General features: G+C 41.6%; 1 protein-coding gene across 1 annotated transcript in view; it reads left to right on the forward strand.

Moving 5' to 3' along the window:
- SEC14L1 (SEC14 like lipid binding 1) overlaps positions 1–21,104 on the forward strand; it is a 43,128-nt gene that overhangs the window by 8,978 nt on the left and 13,046 nt on the right. The window contains exons 3-7 of the mRNA XM_054394030.1: positions 16,225–16,374; positions 16,463–16,594; positions 18,615–18,743; positions 18,997–19,231; positions 20,492–20,601. Coding sequence (XP_054250005.1) covers positions 16,225–16,374; positions 16,463–16,594; positions 18,615–18,743; positions 18,997–19,231; positions 20,492–20,601 — 756 coding nt within the window. The remainder of the gene's footprint in view (positions 1–16,224; positions 16,375–16,462; positions 16,595–18,614; positions 18,744–18,996; positions 19,232–20,491; positions 20,602–21,104) is intronic.

The raw sequence follows: 21,104 nt of genomic DNA on the forward strand, positions 1-21,104 counted from the left end.
TGAGGCTGCTGAGCCCCTGTGGGGCAGGTGCTTGTGGTCTCCTGCACTGCTAGTGAGCAGATGGCAGCTGGCCCCAGAAAGAGCCAGCAAGTCAGCAGGGCCTTTGTCAGCACATGTTGCACTGCAGGAGCCCTCCATTCCGTGGGGAAATCAGGCATCTGCAGTCTGAAAAATGCTGAAGCCCACTGCTGGAACAGTTAAATGAAGGTGTCATTAGAAACTCGATTCAGCAGTCTTCAGGCATGGTGGTATTGAGCAGAGCAGAGTATTTGCAAATTGTGCTTAATGGCATGGATCCTGGCTTTGTGAGATGCTTTGGCATAAAGGGGAGCCTCTTCTTACCTTTAAAAAATTCAAATTAAAGCAAAATGGCATTTTGTGTGATCTCATGAGGTAGCACAAGAGCTGACTGGTTGGATTCCTTCCTTTTTGTTCATGTATGAAACTGCAAATTTGAACATTTTTCTGCCTTGGATTCCTCTTGGGTTTCACTTTACAATAGTTAGGTTTGGGGACTATACATCAGTAAACTTGAAAATACAAATATCACAGGGCTGTTGGAAGCTGACAGATTTAACTCTGGTGACAGCAGAGGGATCGTGGGAGGGAGCAGAGAGAACCTACCCTTTTGTATTAAAAAATCAATTTTTATTTAAACTGTTTTAATTCTTAATTATATACACTTGGGTTCTCTCAGATTGATGAAGTTAGTAGATAGCTGAATCTGAAGGGTTGTGTCTGTTTGGGGTGACTTGTTGGATAATTACAACTCTTCATTCTGGTGTTATTTATATTTATTAACAGTGGAGCATAGATGCTTTTGGAATGTAAGCAAATCAATCTGTGTAACAGCTGAAATCTACATTCCAAACCTCTTAATGTCTCAGCCTTGCTGTGACTGATAGCTTTCTGCCTTGCCTACTGCTGCTGGACCATTATATCATATTGCTTTGGTAATAATAGATCTCATTTTGTGAAAATGAATATTTCCCTGGCTACGGTCAGGATGGAGATGTCATTTATATTTGTTTGTGCCACAGCAGAAGGGGAGCAGTTAGTTTCCTGATGAGAGCACTTCCTCTCTCTCTTGAGTGCGTTGTGCCTCTTCATTTAGTGTAAAATGTGAATGCCACAGACATTGAGTCCAGTTCAGGAACATCAGTCAGCAGAACCCTTTCCAGAGGACATTTTTCTGGCTATTTCGTGCAGTGTGTAAATTATACTACTTAATTTGCAAAACTCTCTCTTTGCTCTGCAATTCATTGCCCTGTGGATAAATTCTTCATTACTGAATTCATGGTGCTCTGAAATTACTTCTTTCTCTTGAAGTGTTTCATGGTCTGCATGGTGCAGCCACTGATGTTGTAATGAACAGAATTTAAAGCAATTTCACTTGAACTTGTTTGTTCTGACTAAACTGATTCTGGGTTTTGTTTGCCTTTCTTTGCTGTAAAGGAAAGGAAAGAACAAAGAACTGATTGTCTATAATCTTTTATTCTAATTGCTTTTTAGGAAAGAACCAAAGGAGTCTGGACTGTTCTGTTTGGTTTTGTTTGTTTGTTTGTTTGTTTTTTAACTGGCTTATACAATCTTTAAGGCTGGAAAAGACCTTTAAGAGCAAGTCCAACCATATTTTATTGGGGAGCAGATTCAGGAGTGCAGAAGCTCTATGACCTTAGCATGCTAGAGATACATCTGGCAGTGGTATTATCTGGTTATTGATATCCTAATGATGTGTTTGGATGTGAGGACAAAGATTGTCTTCTGCCTCTTAATGAGAACCACAGTACTGACCTGCACCATAAGGCCAATCCTAGCTAGCGTGCTATGTATTGTCAGTGGCCAAGGGCAGTATCTGCCTCTAGGGAAGAGGATAAGAATGAGATAAACGTATGGTAACGCTTTCTTGGATGCTCTTTCATCCTACAGTGACATGTCTTGACAGCCCTTCTGCTCCATAATGTGCCTGTTGTCTGTGATAGCACTGCATGTGCTTGCTTCCTTGTGCCTGCCCAGCTTCTCTTGGAGCCCAGTGAACTCCAGCAGGAGTATATGCTTCCTGACATGCTCTGTCAAGAGATGTATCACTTTATCTAGGGCCTGGCTCCTTCTTGCTCCGCTTCACATCACCTGCTCCTTGTCTTGGAAGGAGCACTAAGACCCTACTCCCATTCCTTGTGCTGCTTGCCCTGTTAGAGCTGTAACATAGCTCCCTTGGTTCTTAAATTATGCTTTTTCATGGTGATGAGTCTCAATCTGTTTAATGGATTATGATTCCATCTGAGAAACCACTGTTGTTCTGGACTGCTGATCTTCTACCATCAATTTCTAACCTTTTTGAGGATCTCCTGGTACATCAGCCATGATTTTTTTTTTTCACATGTTACATTTCACTTCCTAACTTAAAAGGTAAATTGTCTGTAGCCTTCAGACCCTATTGTGCTGTGTTTTGATGGCATTCCTTGACTTTAGTGAATGGTGAAGATTTAATTGAGGTGCTTAAAGCATTTAAATTGGTTTGCTTAATAGAATATAGCTGCTTTCTGCCTGGAAGTTGATATTTTGGTGGTTCAAAAGCCAGAGACCTTTACAGTTGAGCAATGCTACTTAGCTGGAATAATGCCCTTTTAGCAAAGCTTTCTTTGCTGCACTAATTATACTCTTGGTAGAGTGAAATCACTCTTGCAGTGCTTAGAGGCCAAGTTGCCTCTAGGCCAAATGGAAGCCTGGTGGGTGCAGTCTGTGGCAATGAAGTCAAACCAGTTTCACTGAACCTTCATGGAGGGAGTTGATCTGGATGGAGATGAGGAGACTTTCTTTGTAGTAGTACAAGTCTTTAACCTTTCAGACAATGCTTTAATGAGGATTTCTGAGCCTGCACTGTAGCAATGCTGTAGTCATCTTTTTCTCCTCCACTTATAAATTAGATATTTTTTCCCTACGCAGTAATAATTTTATTTAAAACACCCTAACATATTCCAGATGTTAACCACATTTTAACAGACCTGCTTATTGCAAGTGTCTGTGATTCTGAGACCAAAAAAAGTGACAAACACCAATTGTAGGACTTGTAAAAATGAGACTTAAGCGTGGCACACTAGAGCAGTAAGTAATATTTGACTGTTCCAAAAATAGCTCCTCATTGGACACAGCAGGGTTGCAGCTGAATTTTAAAGTAAAACTACAGAGGAACCAGACATACAATTTTCTTAACTGGAAAAAGGAATGGGGAAGCTGAGTACCAAATTCTGCTTTCAGTGTGACAGTCTCTCTGTGCCTTTGAGATGCCTGTTAGCAATGCAGAACATGCTTGTCGTTGCGCAGCTGCTGTAAGCCAAGTAATGGTTGTTTACAAGCAGTGCTAAGACAAGCTTAATGGTTTACAGTCATTTTTGATATGTGTATCTCAAACTTCAAAGAAAGATACGTTTCTGCATTGTGTAAGGGTTTCTGTACTGCCATTGTTGCAGAGAAATAGGAAGTGCTTGAGAACAGCTCACATTCCCCAGTAATCACATGGCAGTTTCTAAGCATTTAAGCTTTCCTTGGCCTGTTACCAGCCTTTACAGAGATGCTCTTTGGAGGTCAGCCTCTTCTCCATAGTACTTTAACCTTGAGGCAAAGCAGTCATGTCCGGTGCAGTTGGGGTCAGAAGCCAAATTTTTTATCCTAGGAACTACTGAATTTGACTCTAATTGCAGGGCACGTTCTGTCAAACAGTGTTGATGCTCAGTGCTACATGGCTTCTGGGCCAGAACTGATTTCCATCTGTCTGCTTGGAACACAGGCAGACCAAAGGCTTGTTTGCTCTGTAGAACAGTTAATATGAACAAGTTAAACTGAGATTGCAAGGCAGTCTGATACTGCTGGCTGCCCCCACTAAGTCAGCCACTAAGTTCTTTATGTAATGAAGAGCAACTTAGAGCAGCAGGCCCATAAAGTTCCTTGATGTTCCATCTTCAGCCCAGACCACAGCAATGCCAGCTGCTTTTTTTCCTAACCAGCAATTTGATACTGGTTTTTCAGTCACAAGCCAGCTTAACCTGAGTGGTTAGGCTTTCCCAGCTTGCTCCAAAGGAAGGGAAGATTAAAATAGTGTTTTTTGCATTCAGCATGTTTGGGTTTTCTGTCCTTACTATTTTTTTTTCCCTTGAGGAAGGAGTGGTACTTGCCCAACTTCTCTATTCTAGCTTCTCCTTTAAGATTCATGTGTCACCAGTGTGCAGAGACTGCATTTGGAGTTAGCCTTGCTCACTCTTCAGTAGAGTGGCACTGTGCCTCTTTTGGCTCTCTGGACTTCTTGAAGGGAGCAAGAGAATTAATGATCCTCTTGTGAGCATCTGGGAGCCCAGAAGGTGTAACTCCTAACTTCCTCCACTGGCTATCCACTTTCTCCTCAAATCCCACCCTCATTCAGTTGTCCTCTGAAGATGGATGTTCAGCCTCCCCTACAAGAATCAAGTATTACACAGTCCCAGCTGTGCAGATTTATTTAAGCAAACCACAAATTGCTTATATCTGTTTTAAAGAAACCACTGTTCCAATTAAAGTAGTGTTGAGGCATGCCTGTGGTTATTGGAGATCATCTTTTACAAATACAAGATAGAATGTTAGCCCTCGTCTTCAGGTCAAATTCTTCAGCCCCAAACTGGTCTGCCTGCTGAATTGGTATTCCTTTTACCACCCAAAGTTTGAATACAGTTGTATTAAATCATTGAAGAGCTTACTTTTAATCTGGGAGAAGATTGAATCTCTGCATGTAGGAAAATGATTCTTAGGTGGTTAAGAGCCAGCCCCCTTCCAGTGCCATTACACACAGCTGTGTGCAACTATCAGCCACTGTAATTTTGCTCCTAAAGCTTCTCTATGTGACATTTCTGAAACCAAAATGTCCAGCTATTGAACAGTATCCATGCAGGAAGGGTTCTCTGAGAGGGAGAAGGTAGTGATCTGTACAGAAAGGGCCTACATGGATGTCTTGCCTGGTCACTTCCCTTCTGAGATTAGAGGTTTCTGTGTCTGGCCAATTCTTGTGCTGCAGGAGAGCAGAGCCCTCTGCTTGGCCTGGTGAGATGGTACCACAGTTGTGTAAATCAGCAGTGAATTACCAGTAAAATTCCACTTCACTGGCAGATTGCTTCATAGCCTGTTCTCAATCTCCTGTTTTATTTATATGGTCTAAATTATTTTAATGAAATATTAAAATATTAGAGTAACTTTGTTCATGCTTGAAGACACTGGACATGAAGCTGAGATTTTCAAGCTCTGTAGCCTACATGTTTGTGCTCCAGTACAGAGGATTTTGCCTCAGACCTTTTTTCCTGTTGCCCAGTAACTCCTTGCTTCTGCTTTTTGCCTTTTTTTCCCCTACCTTGGTTTTGTTTTTTGGGCAAATACACTGTGCTTTTTTTGGTATAACTCAAATCTGTCAAGAATGCTTTGTGTGAATATATTATCAAGTCTTTCCTTGGATAAGCTTAGAGTTTGACTGATCCTCAGTGGTAGGTGCAGGTGCTATCTAAATGGAGCATCCTTTCAGTAAGCTGCCTGAGAAATCCTTCTGATTTCTGATTTTCATGCTAGTAGGAAGAGGAGCTTTTTCTTGGTTGACATGCACTGCACAAAGAATGCAAACTGAAACTCTGAAATGTGTGTGAACTATTTAAATGATTACAAGGAAAAGGGATTTATTTTTTTTTTCCTTAAATCATGACTGTCTTCTGGAGGCTTGGTTTGATGTTTTCTAGAACTTCTCATAGCAGTAGAAGGTAATTGGCTCTAAATCCTGTTAATGAAAGTGATATGCATAATCCTATCTAGTCAATGCACACTTAGCAGGAATTTTTCCAAACCATTCCCTGCCACAGCTACCTAGAGGTGCACTTGTTGCAAACAGTGTCCTGTGATTGACAGCTAAGATACCATCCAAAAGTACACCTGGTTTGGGGGGATGATGTTCTGTGCAGGGAGGATATTTTGATTTCTTGATGCTATCCCTGTAGGGTGGCCTCAAAGGAAAGAAATTTCAGCATGAGCAAGACCAAAGCTATTTTTAAGGTGGCCACTAAAGTTTTAGAAAGTGGTGGAGATGCTGTGATGGGATCTGATGAAGCTGATGCGTGAAGATCTGTCCAGTTTCAGTGGTTGGGTTTAGAACCAACCCGGATGACATTAATGAACAGTGAGCTTGCTAAGTTCTCAGGCAGCACTAGAGCATATTTGTGAGTGCCTTACACTTCACAGGGACTTGGAGCTGGTTCCCAGCTATTGGGGCTGTTTGAAATGAGAAGCTATGCATTTGGGCTATATTTGGAGTGTACGTAAAGCCAATAGTGATCAGCACTGTAACCATGGAAATGCTGCCTGCACTGAGGAGATGAACAGAAATGCCAGTGTTTGTGTGTTAGTGCAGTCACTTGAAAGTGCTCTCTAGCAGTGTTAACACATGAAAGGTTCTGTTGTCAGCAACCCCGGGGTGGTGTGTGATGTGTTGTGTAAGCAGCACTTTAGCTGCAAGCTATTGAGAGTACAGTTTCATTTATCATCCCTTTTCGGGGGTATTCCATTATTTCTGTGATTGGCAGTGTGTATAAACTATTGTTGTGCCTGAAATTGAACATGAAGCTGTTTCTTTTACACTGCAGAAGACTTCCAAGAGATTAAAGATGTGTGAAGTAGTCTGGGCTGTGTTTACAGAGCTGTGTGGAGGGAAGCATTGATTCCTGTTCTACATAAGCTTTATTCCTTGCCAAAATCCTTAGGGCCTTTATTCCCAAAGGTGCTTTTGCTTCCCCTGTGCATCCCATACATGTTTCAGCTGACTGGTGGCAAGTGCTATTTGGAGTAATGGTGATCCAGAAGCAAAATAAAAAACTATTTCTCTGATTTTATGGTCTCAACTAGTGACATGAACTAAAGCACAAGCAGAGCAGCTGTGCATTTTCCTGACTTCAGAGAGACTTTTAATTTATTGAATCAAAGCTTTTCAGACAGCATTCCCAAGCAGCTATTGAATTTGAGTTTAGTCTGTATGCTGGGCTGCCTTGTAATGCTTGTGGGCAGTCTCCTCACTGCTTTCAGACTCTTTCTGCTTCAGGAGTTTGCAGAATGGATGTGAAAGTCAGAAGCTTTCTCACTGTTTCCAGGATTTGAACAGCAAATCACTCTGCTTTGCTTGAGGCAGGCCTGTTAACCTGCTTGGTAGAACAAGTAGGTATTGTTTATTCTGTGGTCAGGTCCATGAAATGACTCCCAACAGGTTTTCATCAGTTCTCTTTATGTCATCTAGGAGTAGAGTATATTTGAAGTGTGCAAGAAACATAAATGGATACTTAACTTCAAAGTACCCTGAGCTTCTAATGCAGCTAAATGTAAAAATGGACTGAAGAGTCTTGATCTCTTCTTCAGACAAAGTATTGAAGCCTAAGGCTTTATATAATTAAGCTAAGGGGTAAATTTAAATGTATTTGAATAAATCTGTCTCTTCATCCTCCTCTCCTCTTTCTGTGTGGAGGTTTGCAAGGTAGAAGTGGGTCATTCACAGCAGTGTAGGGTCTGAAATCCTTTTCAATGATGCTTGATTAAATCAAGAGAACCCTTTTAAACAAGTATGAGCAGGAGGAGTAGGGATTATGTTCTTCTCTGCACCTAATAAAAACTTTTCTTCCATGCAGAATTCTTGAGTGACAGAAGAGCTGCCAGTGGCAAGAATTTAATAGCTTTGGTGAAATAAATGTTTTCGTGTCCACCTCTTTCACTTCTCTCAACTCCTGGTTTCCTGGAAAGTTTCTCGGGAATTTCATTTCCATTCCACAAAGGAGAAGTGAGCTGAGAAAACTCAATGCATTGGCTTGTCTGGCTTTGAAATGCTTTTCAGAGACAAGGATACTGTAAAGAGCAAGTCCTTTTGGCACTTCATACTCTTAATAAGTTCAAGAGAAGTCCTGATGATGATAACGAAATGGCTTCTGTAGTGAGCTTTCATAGAATACCAGGTTGGAAGTGACTTTCAGTGTTTGTAGGGTTGTGTGGGCTGTAGAACATTGCTCACTTAACACCTGTGGGTGTCTGAAGCACAGGCAACACTTTGAGGTGTGTGCAGGATCCAGTAATGTCTATATGGTCATGACTGATTCAGTGTGTTAGCCTCTATTGGAGTAGTTGGGTCCTTGATCTTCTACACGTGAGAGACATGGAGCTGGGCTATAAATTAGAGCACCACTTCAGTGCAATATCATAAATAGGCATTATAAGAATTTTAATGTCATGCTGCAACAAGTTCTTAAACTACTGACAGTTTTTCTGCCTGAAAGCTCTGTTCACCACATTAGAGAGCGTCTGAGATGGCTTTTCAAGCTTGCTTCTCCTACTATCTGAGAAATTAATTAGCCTTCAGTTAGAATTAATGAACAGAATCTGTGCAGAGCAGATTCTTGTTAGTATTTGTCTCATAATTGGGATAATTATGTGCATTTGTGTGGTCTATAGTTAAAAAGCTAAAAAATACTGAGAACTTCCAAACCTGTAAAGCCATGCAATTCAAGGATTTGATGCATAATTATGTAGAACTTTAACAGCCCCCTTTATGAGAATTTTAGACCATCTCCATCATGATGAAACTTTAGAGCTGGGCAGTGTTCCTGCAAAGTAGAAGCAGTTGGGCCATTTTGGGGATGCTTGGCAATGCTTGGGTAGATTGCATGTGAGCCATGCAGGCACTGCTTGTTCCCAGTGCTGTAAGCTTGCACTCCTAATCCACTAATGGTTGTTTTATCAGAATCCAGAGTCAATAGCATTTGCTACACTTGTGTAGTAAACAAGAACTTTTTAGCCTCTAAAATGAAGCAGAATGCTTCTGTTACTGATACTGACTATTCCTATTGATTTTTTTTTTCCCTGTGTAACTTACAGAAGGGTTATTTTATGTTTGATATACTTAATAGTCATCATTAATACTTAAAGAGGCCAAATTTCATCTTGTGTACCAAGGAACAGGAGGCAAAGACAGAATATTCTGTTCCCGAGTCACTTGGGCCACAACAGGGTAAAATGGTTTGGGGTTCTAATGGAAGGAAGGTAGAGGAGGGACAAAATAAAGTGAGATCAAAATGCTGTTGCAAAAGGTAGTCAAGTGTGCTGAATTGAAAAGAGAGGAGTTGTGCAGATTTTTGCCTTTAGTTTAGGGTAAGGGGCTGCTCACACAGATGTCAGTTGGTTCTCATTCAAAGGGATTCACCGGAATCCATCCCACCACACAGTGCAGCTGTCCCCTCAGAGCCATCTGCAGGGCTGTCAGATTGAATGTTCTGCCAGTTCTTCTCTGCTGTTCACACCCTTCTCAAGTACAGCTCAGTTTGTAAAGGCTGGATTTTCCTCTCTCCAGTGAAATCTTGCTCTTCATAGAGCGGAAGAGCTTTTCCTGCTCCAGAATTAACACATTCAGATGTGGGGCGTTTAGTTTCTTTGACAAAACAAGGTGGAATACAGGAGCCTTCCTTTTAATTGATGTTTCCTGCCTGCTTATTTGTCTTGACTCTTTCAAATCGTTGAAGTAGCTCTCATTCAGGTGAAAGATTGATGTTTAATTCAGACAAGAGGCTTCCACACAAGGTATTTCCTGGTGTACTTTCCCATTGCCTAAATCCACTTTAGTGATAAGTTGTTATGCAAATATTTTATTTGTTGATCTTGCTGTGGTAGCCAGCAGGTTAACCATTGGGGAATCTAGCTGCAAAAGCTTTGGAGGAGGATGTTTTGTTCTAGTTCTGATTTGATCCTTTTAAAGACTTTTCAAAAGTAGAAATTGCAATTGGAGTTTTAAGCTCCCTTCTTTTTTCCCCCTTTTGAAATAAGTCAATGTTCTCTACAGTGCTGAGAAGCAGTAGGGAAGGTTTCTGGTGTCTAGTACCTGCTTTTACAAATGCCAGTTGTGCGTTTGGTTATCATCTCACTGCTTTGAAAAGCTGACTAGTTGTATCTCGATGGCATAGAGTGGGCCAGACAAGTCAAAAATAAGTTTGGTTAAACTACCTCATATTTGTCAAGGACCAGAAATGTGCATAAGGAGCACCTTTGTGTTTCAGATGATCTACAGCTATTTATTCATGGGTCTGAGTCTGCCTCAAGCTGGGTGGGTTGTCTGCAGTCCCCATAAGCCTCATTTATATGTAATTAAAGCCTTCTTGGTCTTTTCCAGAGAGAGTGAGTTCTTGGTACTGAGTCACTGCCAAGCAGCCTTTGTTTCCCAGCAATAAGAGAATAACTTTTCTCTTCCTAAATGAGAATGTTTAAATGAAGTGAAAACATGGTGGAGAAGAAACCACTTAAGCCTCCTTGGAACAAGGGCTGCTGTGGAGATCTGTGCTGATGGGGGAAGTTAGCTGCAAAAAGCAAAGCTAACTGTGTGTGCATGGCAGCAGGGGTCTGCCTTCTAGCAGTGAGGTCATGCTGTAGACGACTGCTTGTCCTTCCACTACTGGCTTCCCAGAGATGTTCCTTTCCAAAGAGCTGACTACCTGATGCTTTTCCTTTCCCAAGCTGCAGCCCTGCTGATGTTCCCTTTCCTGTGCTACCTTACCAGAAAACTAATTCTAGAGCTTTTTGAGGTATATCCGCTCTAACCATCTGCCTTCTTCCACCCACACACCCCTGAGCTGATTACTAACATGTGAACTAACATCCCTGAGACAGAGTGGCACTGAGATGCACACTTCTTTGTAGAAGGATTTTTAAATGCATATCTGTGTTCTAAAGAGACTGGTGAAGAGCTATGAACAGCAGCATATGGGAGGTGAGAAGTTAATCCAGAATAGTTTCATTCCAAATGCAGCTGCCAAGAATTTGAAACCTCTTGGTTGACCTCTCATGAGTCAATGTTTTTCCTATTGATCTACAGTGCTCTAATGCAGGGGGAAGCAGGGGACAGAGGGATACACAGCTGCTGGAATGCAGCCTGCCAGGCTAGGGCAGCATCCTGCTTGAGTGAGTCTTCTTGTTTCTTGTGTGTTTATGGAAAAATGCAGAAATTCCACATAGTGGAAGTGGAAAGGAGAGCACGGAGAGCGTTAGCAGTGCCTGCAGATTAGTTCCCAAACATGGTCAGGTGTTGCAGGCAGAAAATAAACTCTGTGTGTGCGCACACAAAGTGCAGCACGCTAGATTTGATTGCCAGGGTGAATCTCTTCATGTGTTCTCTTGAGGTGACCTTTGAGGATGTTGTGCTACTCTTGGAAGGTTACTGTTCTAGAAATTTGGAACAGAAAACATCAAACACCACCCCAAACAGCTGAACAAGTTAAGCTATTAAGAACGAACTCGATATGCTTTGTTTTCAGAATAATGGCAAATTCCTACTTGTTTCACCAGCTTAGAACTTCTCTTTGGAGGATTCAGCTACTGTAAGAATAAACATCACAGTGTAAGATTGTTTGCAAGTCTTGTTACATCTTTTTTTTTTCTTCTTTTAAGTATAGAAATTATTTTTGAGTCATCTAATGGAAATACTTCACAGTCTTTAGCCTTTAAGGCAGGAGACTGGGAATATATTAATCTGGTCAGAGAAGCTGAGTAAATATTTGCATAAATGACAGACTTTCCCCACTGAGGACTGAGCACTTGCCTATTACTTTGTTAGCCCTAGGCATGATTTGAAAAGCAGAAAAGCCAGAAGAGAGTCCTTAGTCCTTCTGAAAATTGGGTTGGGGTCATACCTAAATAGTGTTCTAAAGGTGGTGTTTTGAAAAGATCCTCTTCCTGCTGATATTAGAATCCCCAAAATCCCAGGGCAGCAGTGACAGCAAGTCTAATTCCCTTGGGTATAAAATATGACTGCAGTGGATTTAAAATAACCTCACTTCTGAATTGCTTTCATGTCTTTAGACATAGCTGAAATAGTAGCAAAGATAAAAGTGAAATAAATCCTGTTATTTTGACTCTCCTCTGAACATGAGTTGCTAGGGGAAGCAGTTGGAAAAGAAGCTTTAATACGGTGCTATTTTGGATGAAATTATGCTTGTCAGTGCTCTTACTGTTAACATGCATTAAGACAGTTAAGGGCTTATATAATGAGTCTGTTAAATTTGAAGCTCAAGCTGCTTCACCATGCTGTGGTTTTTTTTTTTCTTTGATGCACAATGCCAGCTTCTAATGCGTCGCAGTACACAAATGTTCCAGAGGCTGGTGGGGAATTGTCAAAGTACATTATTAGGGAACAACAGAATTGCAGGCTTAAAATATTTTTTTTTTCTGAAAGCTCTGCTCACAGATGTCTCTTAGCCAAAGAGGCATTGTGACTTCTCCTGTCAAGCCCAGCACCAACTGTGGAGGCTTTGAGGATGAGCACGCCTGCACTTTCTACTTCTGTTACAGAGCAGAGTCTCCACACACTGTGTTTTATAAATGTGACAGAAGGAAATGGCAAAATTAAGTAACAGCCTTGCAGCATCCTTGTGTTCAGCTGTGGAGCCCCCAGCCTAAGATAGTCGTGGACCTGTTGGAGTGGGTTCAGAGCAGGCCACAAAGATGACAAGGAAACTGGACCCCTCTGCTGTGAGGCAAGCTGAGAGAGTTGGGGTTCAGTTTGGAGAAGACTCCTGGGAGACTCTTCTTGTGGCCTTTCAGTACTTAAAGGGGGCTACAGGAAAGATGGGGAGGGACTTTTCATTAGGGAGTGTAGTGATAGGATGAGGGATAATGGCTTTAGACTATAAGAAGGGAGATTTAAATTGGATATAAGGAAGAAATTCTTCACTGTGAGGGTGGCAAGAAACTGGCCCAGGTTGCCCAAAGAGGTTGGGGATGCCCCATCCCTGGAAGTCTTCAAGGTCAGGTTGGGCAATGTTTTGAGCCACCTGATCTAGTGGAAGGTGTCACTGCCTGTACAGGGCCTTTGGAACTAGTTGCTATTTAAGATCCCTTCCAACCCAAACCTTCCTAGATGCATTTAGTCCTACAGCAACAGCATTCCATTGTGGCAGTGAATCTATTAGGATTGCTTTGCTTTTGAGGGACTAATTGCCCTCTGTGATTGTATCTACATAGTGCACCTGAAGTCCTGAGAGAAAGGTGTGTAGTATCTAATGACCTGATTTGTAAAGAGAGCTCTCTAATACAGGAAAAAAATGTGTGGCATCTTGTATTTATCAGAGCACTAAAGGAATGTTGGATAATGCAGTCAGTTATTTCCTGTCTCCAAAACTGGGCTTGAGACACAATTCCTGGTCCAGAACACATTCATAACACAGAAAATGCCATTCAATTCTATTATTAGGAAAGAAGCAACAGCATTTGATCTTTCTTTTATCTCCTCATGCTCTTTTTATAGCTCTAGTCTTGGTGATGCATGTGCTGCTTCGACTCATGTGTCTCTTACTGTGCTGTATGGCAAAATACAGGTTTTCTTCTTGTCCTGTGTTGGTCCAGGGTGAAGCCAGATCTCTGTGTCCCATTTGAGCAGCTTTTTTCTTGTCTACTCTGCAGTGTGAAGGAGAACTGTTTGCCACATGTGGCAGAGACATCTGTGCTTAAATCAGATGGAATATTTTGATGTGGCTATGGTTTACTATAATCACTTTTTCTCCAGACAAGGCGGTGCTGAGAAATGGTGCACTACAAGAACATATTGGCAATGGTACATGAAGAAATAAAACCAGCCTAATTTAAGAGCCCAATAAAATTGCCTGTGAACGGTTTTCAATACTCTCTGTGCCTGTTCTTTAGGGAGAAAGAATCCTGTGTCGCTGTTAATCACTTTGAAGCCTTCAAGTACTTTGTTGCTGCAAGCACGGAGCTTGCCAACGTTTGGCAGATAATTATTTTGTTCTCTTCCAAGATGAACACATTCAATTCAGCCTTCCCATTCAGAACAAATTCTTCTCGGGCGTTTTTATGCTCACAGTTCAATAAACACTTAGGAACAGGTAATGTTGTGATTTGCAAGTATTCACAGGGTAAATGGGAAGCATTTTTGAGGACTAAGATGAGAAATGCAGCAGTATGTGCAATGAAGAGTTGCAAAGAGGCATAGAGGAGGCTGCTCAGATGGGGAAAATTTGTTATGACCTAGAAGTACAAATACTTTGAAAATAGTGAGAAAAACGTTTAAATCATTTTCTTCTCTCCTGTCTGTAACATAAGTTCCTCAAATAAAAGAGAAATAAGTATTAAATGAAGCAATCTGAAGAGCAGGAGAGCTTTGCAATTCTGCTTCTTCTGGAAATCTTTTCTGGCTGAGGACAATGTTTAACTACTGTCAATATAATTAAAATAGGGATTAATTCAGGAAGAATGGTGAGATTTGTTTAAGGAAAGGGCTGAGATATTCTTGAATAACAATAAAATGTGCAGAGCTTCACAAGAGAAAGAAGGGACTCCTCAGACCCTATGAATAGGACCCATCCTCCTTTCTTCTGGGCTCTGAGGTTTTTTTCCCCACTGCTCACTATTGTGTTATGACACTAAAGCTCTGTCACTTCTGTTGCACACGTCTCTGAACCCAGAAATTATTTCTGTTCTTCATTTAAACAAAACCAGCTGTGCACAGATGCAAAGCCTGAAAGAAGGAGCATGTGTGCTTTCTCACTGCTTGTATTTCTAGGGGGTTATAGAGGAGCTTTATGAACTTGGAACAATGGGGCTGCTAAGTGGTTTAAAAACCTGCATGAGGGGAAATTCTGCTGCTGTTTTTAGTGCATTGCACCACTGACATAGTAACATTGAACATAGTAACACTATGTTCAAACTGTGTTTCAACCCTGGTAACAAACTATTTTAGTTCTTCTAAAGAGAGAATTTAAGAGACCTTTTCTCTTCCACAGCAACCATTGCATATTTTCTGCAGCTGCTGCTTATTTTCCTCCACACCCTCTCCTTGTGCCATTCCTGTGCTTCAACCCAGCTATATTCAGAGCACTTAAAACCATCTCAAAGGAGAGAGTGGATATTTTATCTCTTTTCAAGAATTGATTCATGTTGTGCTCTCAGATTTACTTATGTCACTGACATTTTCTTCTGCATTGAGACACCTTGCATATCCTTCCTTTTCACCAAAGCCACCTAGGTTCTGATCATAGCAGAACTGAAGGAATTCAGTGTCATAGATGCCAGGTTGAGAAGGATCCTCAAAAATCACCTGGTCCAACTTTTCTAGGTGATAGTGCATGTGGGAAGAAAGCTAAAGAATCAATTACTTTACTGCTACCCCATGAGACAAAAAAAGCCAAAGAGAAGTGGTGGTACAGTAGTGATGAGGAAAGAAAAGAAAGGGGAAATAACTAAGAGTTATGTTGCGTTTGGGGGTTGGACTAGACCTTTGGAGGTCCCTTCCAACCCAGACCGTTCTATGAGTCTATGATTCTCCAACCACAGTTGTTCTAAAACCAAAATGGGCAAAACTCCCATTTCCCTGTTACCTGTTTGACTGATCTTAATAAGACTGACTTAAAAGACTTACCAGCTTCTTAACTGACTGCCCTTCCCAGGTGTGTCTGATTTAATACCATCTTCTGTGTGCCAGGTCTTTAAGAGAGGAACTTATTTACATGACTATATCCTTTAAGCAGAACCAAAGCTATTTATTGCTAGCTCTGGCTTATTGCAAAAAAGATTTTATGTTTTGAGAGGTATGAAGTGGCCTCGTTGTAATGGGGAGCCTGCCTGGGTGTTGTTGGACAAAACTGTGAGGTGATAAACTGTGCAGTGAAGTTGTTACAGAGGCTGTGCACAGGGAGCTTGAGAGCTCCATTAGCTTGAGAAATAGGTTTTGAAATGGTTTTATTAGACCTTTGGGAGCTGTATGAAAACCCTCTAGAGAGCTTGGTGAAACACCAACAATTACCATGTGGGTTTTCTTAATCCAACACATGAATGTTTTGTCTTGTGGTATTTTAGAACTAGAGGGTCTTATTTTCCTGGGTTTGCTGACAAGCTGATTGGCATCGTATGGAATGAGCGATTTCCTTTGGGGAGGGAGGGGAGAAATGGGATATTTCATGTGTTTTAAAAGTTGGTTAACCTGGAAAGGGCCATATTAGTAACATATTAATAAATGGATTGTTTGGAATGCACTGTGACTGTTTTTCAGCTGTAAGGTGGACACCAGGAGGGCTCAGGCAAGGTCTGAGGGGCGTTGTGCTTCCAAATGCTGGTGATGTCAGCAAAGCAGCCTCACGCACACCCTCAGGACTTAATTGTGGTGCTAGTTTGTTCCTTCTCTTGCCATCTTTACAGGCATATGAAAGAAGGTTTCCTACATGCCCTCTGATCCCTATGTTTGTAGCCAGTGACACTGTAAATGAATACAAGAGTGAGGATGAATCTATCCACGTGATTGAGCGGCGCTGCAAGCTGGACATTGATGCACCACGGCTGTTGAAAAAGGTGATTAGGCTGAAGTGCCTCTTTTATACTTCTGGTATTCTTCCACATGAGCATTGTGCCTTAATGGAATCTATCTCACCTTCCTCAGATTGCAGGAGTGGATTATGTCTACTTTGTCCAGAAGAATTCATTGAACAGACGAGAAAGGACTTTGCATATAGAAGCCTACAATGAAACCTTCTCCAATAGAGTCATTATTAATGAACACTGCTCTTACACAGTGAGTAACAGGCTCTTGGTGGTGCCACAGATGGAACTAAATCAGGGCTTAGATTTCAGGACTCACAAGCAGAAGTTGTGTCGTTCTTGGCTTTTGTCTTGCAAGAAAAAATAACTAACACACCACCATGAGTGCTAATTGTTGGTAGTGTTGAATGTAACACACTTGCTTGAAGAACTGAAGAGAGCTTGGCACCCTCTTGCTTGAGCATGTTCTCAGAGAGCAGAACACAACATCATTTGCTGTTTGACAGTGCTGCTCAGGCAAATCTGTGGTCTGTAATAGCAGTGTGGGACTTGGTGATCCTGATGATACCCTGGCAGAACTGTTAAAAGTTCAGCATAGTTTATTTGCCTTCTGCTCAGCTCAGACAAATTTTTAAGTCAGCTGTGTTTTAACCTAATTCTTTCCATCACTCTTGGTCCTCACTGCAGACCTTTTCTCATGCAGAGGAGTCTGGTGCTGTACTTACTGCTGTGCTCATGATTTTTTCTGAATGACTTGGCTAATGCTCCTAAGTTCATACAGCATGTAAGTGTAGCGCTGGAACTTCAAATCAGTGTTAAAGGTCAAATCAAAGGTAGAAATATTTATTTGTCTGGGAGCATCCTTTTTTTCATGCAGTTTTTTGTTGTGTACAGACCATGGTTAAAAGGTTACTGGATGTCAAACCCACTCAACATTATAATTTGATTGGTTTATTATTGTTATTTCTGCAATTATTTCCAAGGCACATTTAAAATACTTTTTTCATCTGCATTTTTTTTTCTGTGAAAGCTCTGTTTAAGCAAGTGAAATGCTATGCAGAAAAGTCCATGTGGTAAGTTTGTACAAAACACAGAACTTCTTGCCCTTGCTCTACTTGATCAAGAAATTAGGAGGTAAATACAAACTAGGGTTTGAATTGAAGAATAAATTATTTTTAAAAGTTAATTCTTATTAAAGTTATTTTATAATTGAATTTATGAAAGGAACAGAAGGTTCTTAAATGTTATTACTATGATTTATACTTGTTTATGCTGTGCAAGCTGTTCTTGTACACCCCACTCCTTAATTCAAGAAGCAAATGAAGGGAAATGTTTGGATTTTGTTCCTGTAATTGTCTCCTTGTAAAGTGTTGATACTGTTCCCAGTCAATCTGAACATGTTTTGATGGGGAAAGGAACCTTAAGGCATCAGGACAGCTGCATGCCCAGAAATCCAGCTTTATGTAATGTTTCTGTAGTTACAAATTCAGAGCCCAGCCTGGAAATTCCTTCTACAAGTCTTCTTTAGCTGAAGAGAGGTTAGAAAACAGATTTCCCTCAGAGTATCATCAATCATGTCACAGAATCATTTAAGTTGGGAAAGATCTTTAAGATCTAGTCCAACTGTAAGCAGTAACATCTCTGTTTCAGGATTGTCTCTCAGCAAGCTAAGATAATGAGCTAAGAAGAAAGATGGAAGTGCTCTAAGCTTATTCAGCTGTCAACAGAATGAGAAGCTTCCCCTTCTTTCTGTAGCATTATCATAGGACAACAAAGGAAAATGGTTTTCAGTCTCTAAAACCTGTTTGCAGTCTGTGCAAACATGTCTAGACTACAGTGCTTGGAAGTGCTCATGCTGTACTTGCTGCTGTTCTCAAGCTGGCTGGCCTCAGTCTTACCTAACCTGCAGCAGCACAAAGGTCACTGTGGAGTATTTTGACCTGTTGTGCAAATGCGCTACAGTCACAGCCCCTATCTAGCACAAGATAAGAGTTAATTGAACAGATTTGTTGGTCCTTTGGCTCTTGCCTGCTGCACTAGTATTTCTTTACCCTCTTCTTTCTTGTCTGTGCTAGCCCTGGGACTAAAGGAGGGCTCCTCAGCCTTTTCTTCTGTAGAGTTACCTTTTCTGAACCATGTTTGGCAAATGGAGCAAAAGGCTGCACGCTTTTGACTCTGTGAACTTGTAAAATGAGAAACAGTCATTACAAAACACTGTGAGGAAAAACTCCTAAATGGGTAACTAAGCTGTATGACCTCCTTTCAACTAACAGGTTCATCCTGACAATGAAGACTGGACCTGTTTTGAACAGTCAGCAAGTCTGGATATAAAATCTTTCTTTGGATTTGAAAGCACAGTGGAAAAGATTGCCATGAAGCAGTACACCAGCAATATCAAAAAGGTGAGCTTGCAGTCATGCAAGAGGTGCCTGGCTCCTTATTACCAACAGACAGTGTAGCTGCTGCTAAGTAACAGGCTGCTCTGCTCAAAGGCTGGGCTGTTTGCTCTTTAGCCTGGGGCAGCATTTGTTGTAGGTCTGCATTTTTAAGTGGAATCACTAGAGAGGTCTGATCACTTAATAGGTTTTCAGCCCTATCCTTTCTTGTGTCTAAATGAGTGGTTTTAGTAGCTAAAGTGAGTTTTCCTTTTTGAAGGGAAAAGAAATCATCGAATACTACCTGAAGCAGCTGGAGGAAGAAGGAATAACTTTTGTTCCTCGTTGGACTCCTCCTGTTGCCTGTAAACTGGAGAGCAGCACATCCCACCCGAGAAGACCAGTTTCACCTGCTATTAACATACCTGACTCTGCCACAAAGGAAGGCTTGACCAACAAGGAGATCCTCAACACCTCCAGCAGCCCCTCAGAGCCCACAGCAGGAACACCTGATGGTATGGGGGTCTGATGGAGGGCTGTGAGAATGAGCCCTTGCCCTAAACCATTACATTCCTTTTGGTGCCCGACTCTCAGGCGTGAAGCCGTTGTCTTAATTAAGACATTTGGACTTTGGCAGGAGAGTGCTGAGCTGAAGCACACAAAAAAATATGTTTCCCTTCATCTTAAGACATTTACATTCCAGAATATTAGGGGCTGGAAGGCACCTCAAAAGATCATCTAGTCCAACTCCCCTGCCAGAGCAGGATCGCTTATACCAGATCACACAGGGGTGCATCCAGGCAGGTTTTGAGTATCTCCAGAGAGGGAGACTCCACAGCCCTCCTGGGCAGCCTGTTCCAGTGTTCTGTCACCCTTACAGTGAAAAAATGGAACTTCTGTGCCTCAATCTCCGCCCATTGCCCCTTGCTCTGTCATTGGGCATCGCTGAGAAGAGCCTGGCTCCATCCTCTTGGCACTCGCCCTTTACCCAATACCTCTTGTGGTGGTATTATATAAACTCTCATATAAGCTTTCATGCATTTTTTGGTTTTGCATGCATGGTTTCTTTAATGATGCTTGCATTTGTCATCCTGATGAAATAGCTTAAGGTTACCCTGATACTGTATCTTCTACTTGCTGTTTGATTTGCTCTAAGTGGATTATTACACCAATTGTTTGGGTTAGTCCAGGTTTTTTTATACCCTAATGGCTGCATTTTAGTAAATGAAGAGCAGATGTGAGTGGTAAAACTCTACACTTTGCTGTTGATTAGGTTGCAAATGAATGGCCTACTTCTTGCCCTGAAATTTTGGGATGCATTTAGCTGTAGGAATAATGAGGAGGAAAGGGCTGAATCAGGTTTCTCTGGGCACTGTCTGCTATGACATCCTCCTCCCCCAGTTAATAAGGGAATTTGGGAAAATCTTGCACTGTGAGATTTAGATCAAAGCTTCTCTAAGTATTTCCAGAAGCAGCAAGTGGCTGTGGTGCTGTGGATTGACAAATCTGAATGTACTGGCAAAATGCTTTTGTGAGTATTTGGTTTTACTCCTTTCTTAGCTGCCGAAGGATGAATCCTCTTGCTTTACGATGAGGATGACTCTCTATGTTGCCTTGCTCATCTTTTCATTGATTCAAAGAAACTTTATTCGGTTCTGACAGCACAGAACACAGAGCAGCTGCTTCTCTGCTTCAGATATCAGCAGACAGGATCACTTGCTGCTTTGTCTAGGTCAGCTGAGGACCACTCTAATCACATGTCCATCTCCTTGTAGACAAGCTAGACGCAGACTACATCAAGCGGTATCTGGGTGACCTGACACCAATACAGGAGAGCTGCCTCATTCGACTGAGACAGTGGCTCCAGGAGACACACAAAGGCAAAGTAAGTTACTCTTGGTCTCTTGTGGCTCTCAGAATGTGTAATACACTAAGTGGACCTGATGGGACATCATGCCACACCTCCTGTGGCTAACTGTTCTTTTTACTGGCCCACCAGGATCAAAACTTAAGTCTATACAGTGGCAACAGATGAAGTTCATTGTGACTGTCCAGCTGACATGATCAGCAGAGGTGCTTAAGTGATCAGTGAAGAGCACAGGGGAATATCATTTGTATAAGTCTGCCTCATTCTACAATAACCTGAATTTTACATTTGTTTGTTTTGGCCAAACTTTGTCATCTCAAATCTATGTCATTAAGTGCAGTACTGAGAGGGAAGCAATGTGGCCAGTTGATGCCTCACAGCAAGGCTGGGGTTTTCCAGTGCATGTGTCACAGCTTCCTTTTACTTAGCAATGAAATACAGGCTGTGTTTTGGCCCTAGAATCACTGAAACTGGACTGGCTTAGTGTGTTCACACTAATGTAAGTGATTACATTAGAGGTC

The sequence above is a fragment of the Indicator indicator genome, chromosome 29 (assembly GCF_027791375.1).
Source record: "Indicator indicator isolate 239-I01 chromosome 29, UM_Iind_1.1, whole genome shotgun sequence".
NCBI classification, from domain to species: Eukaryota; Metazoa; Chordata; class Aves; order Piciformes; family Indicatoridae; genus Indicator; species Indicator indicator.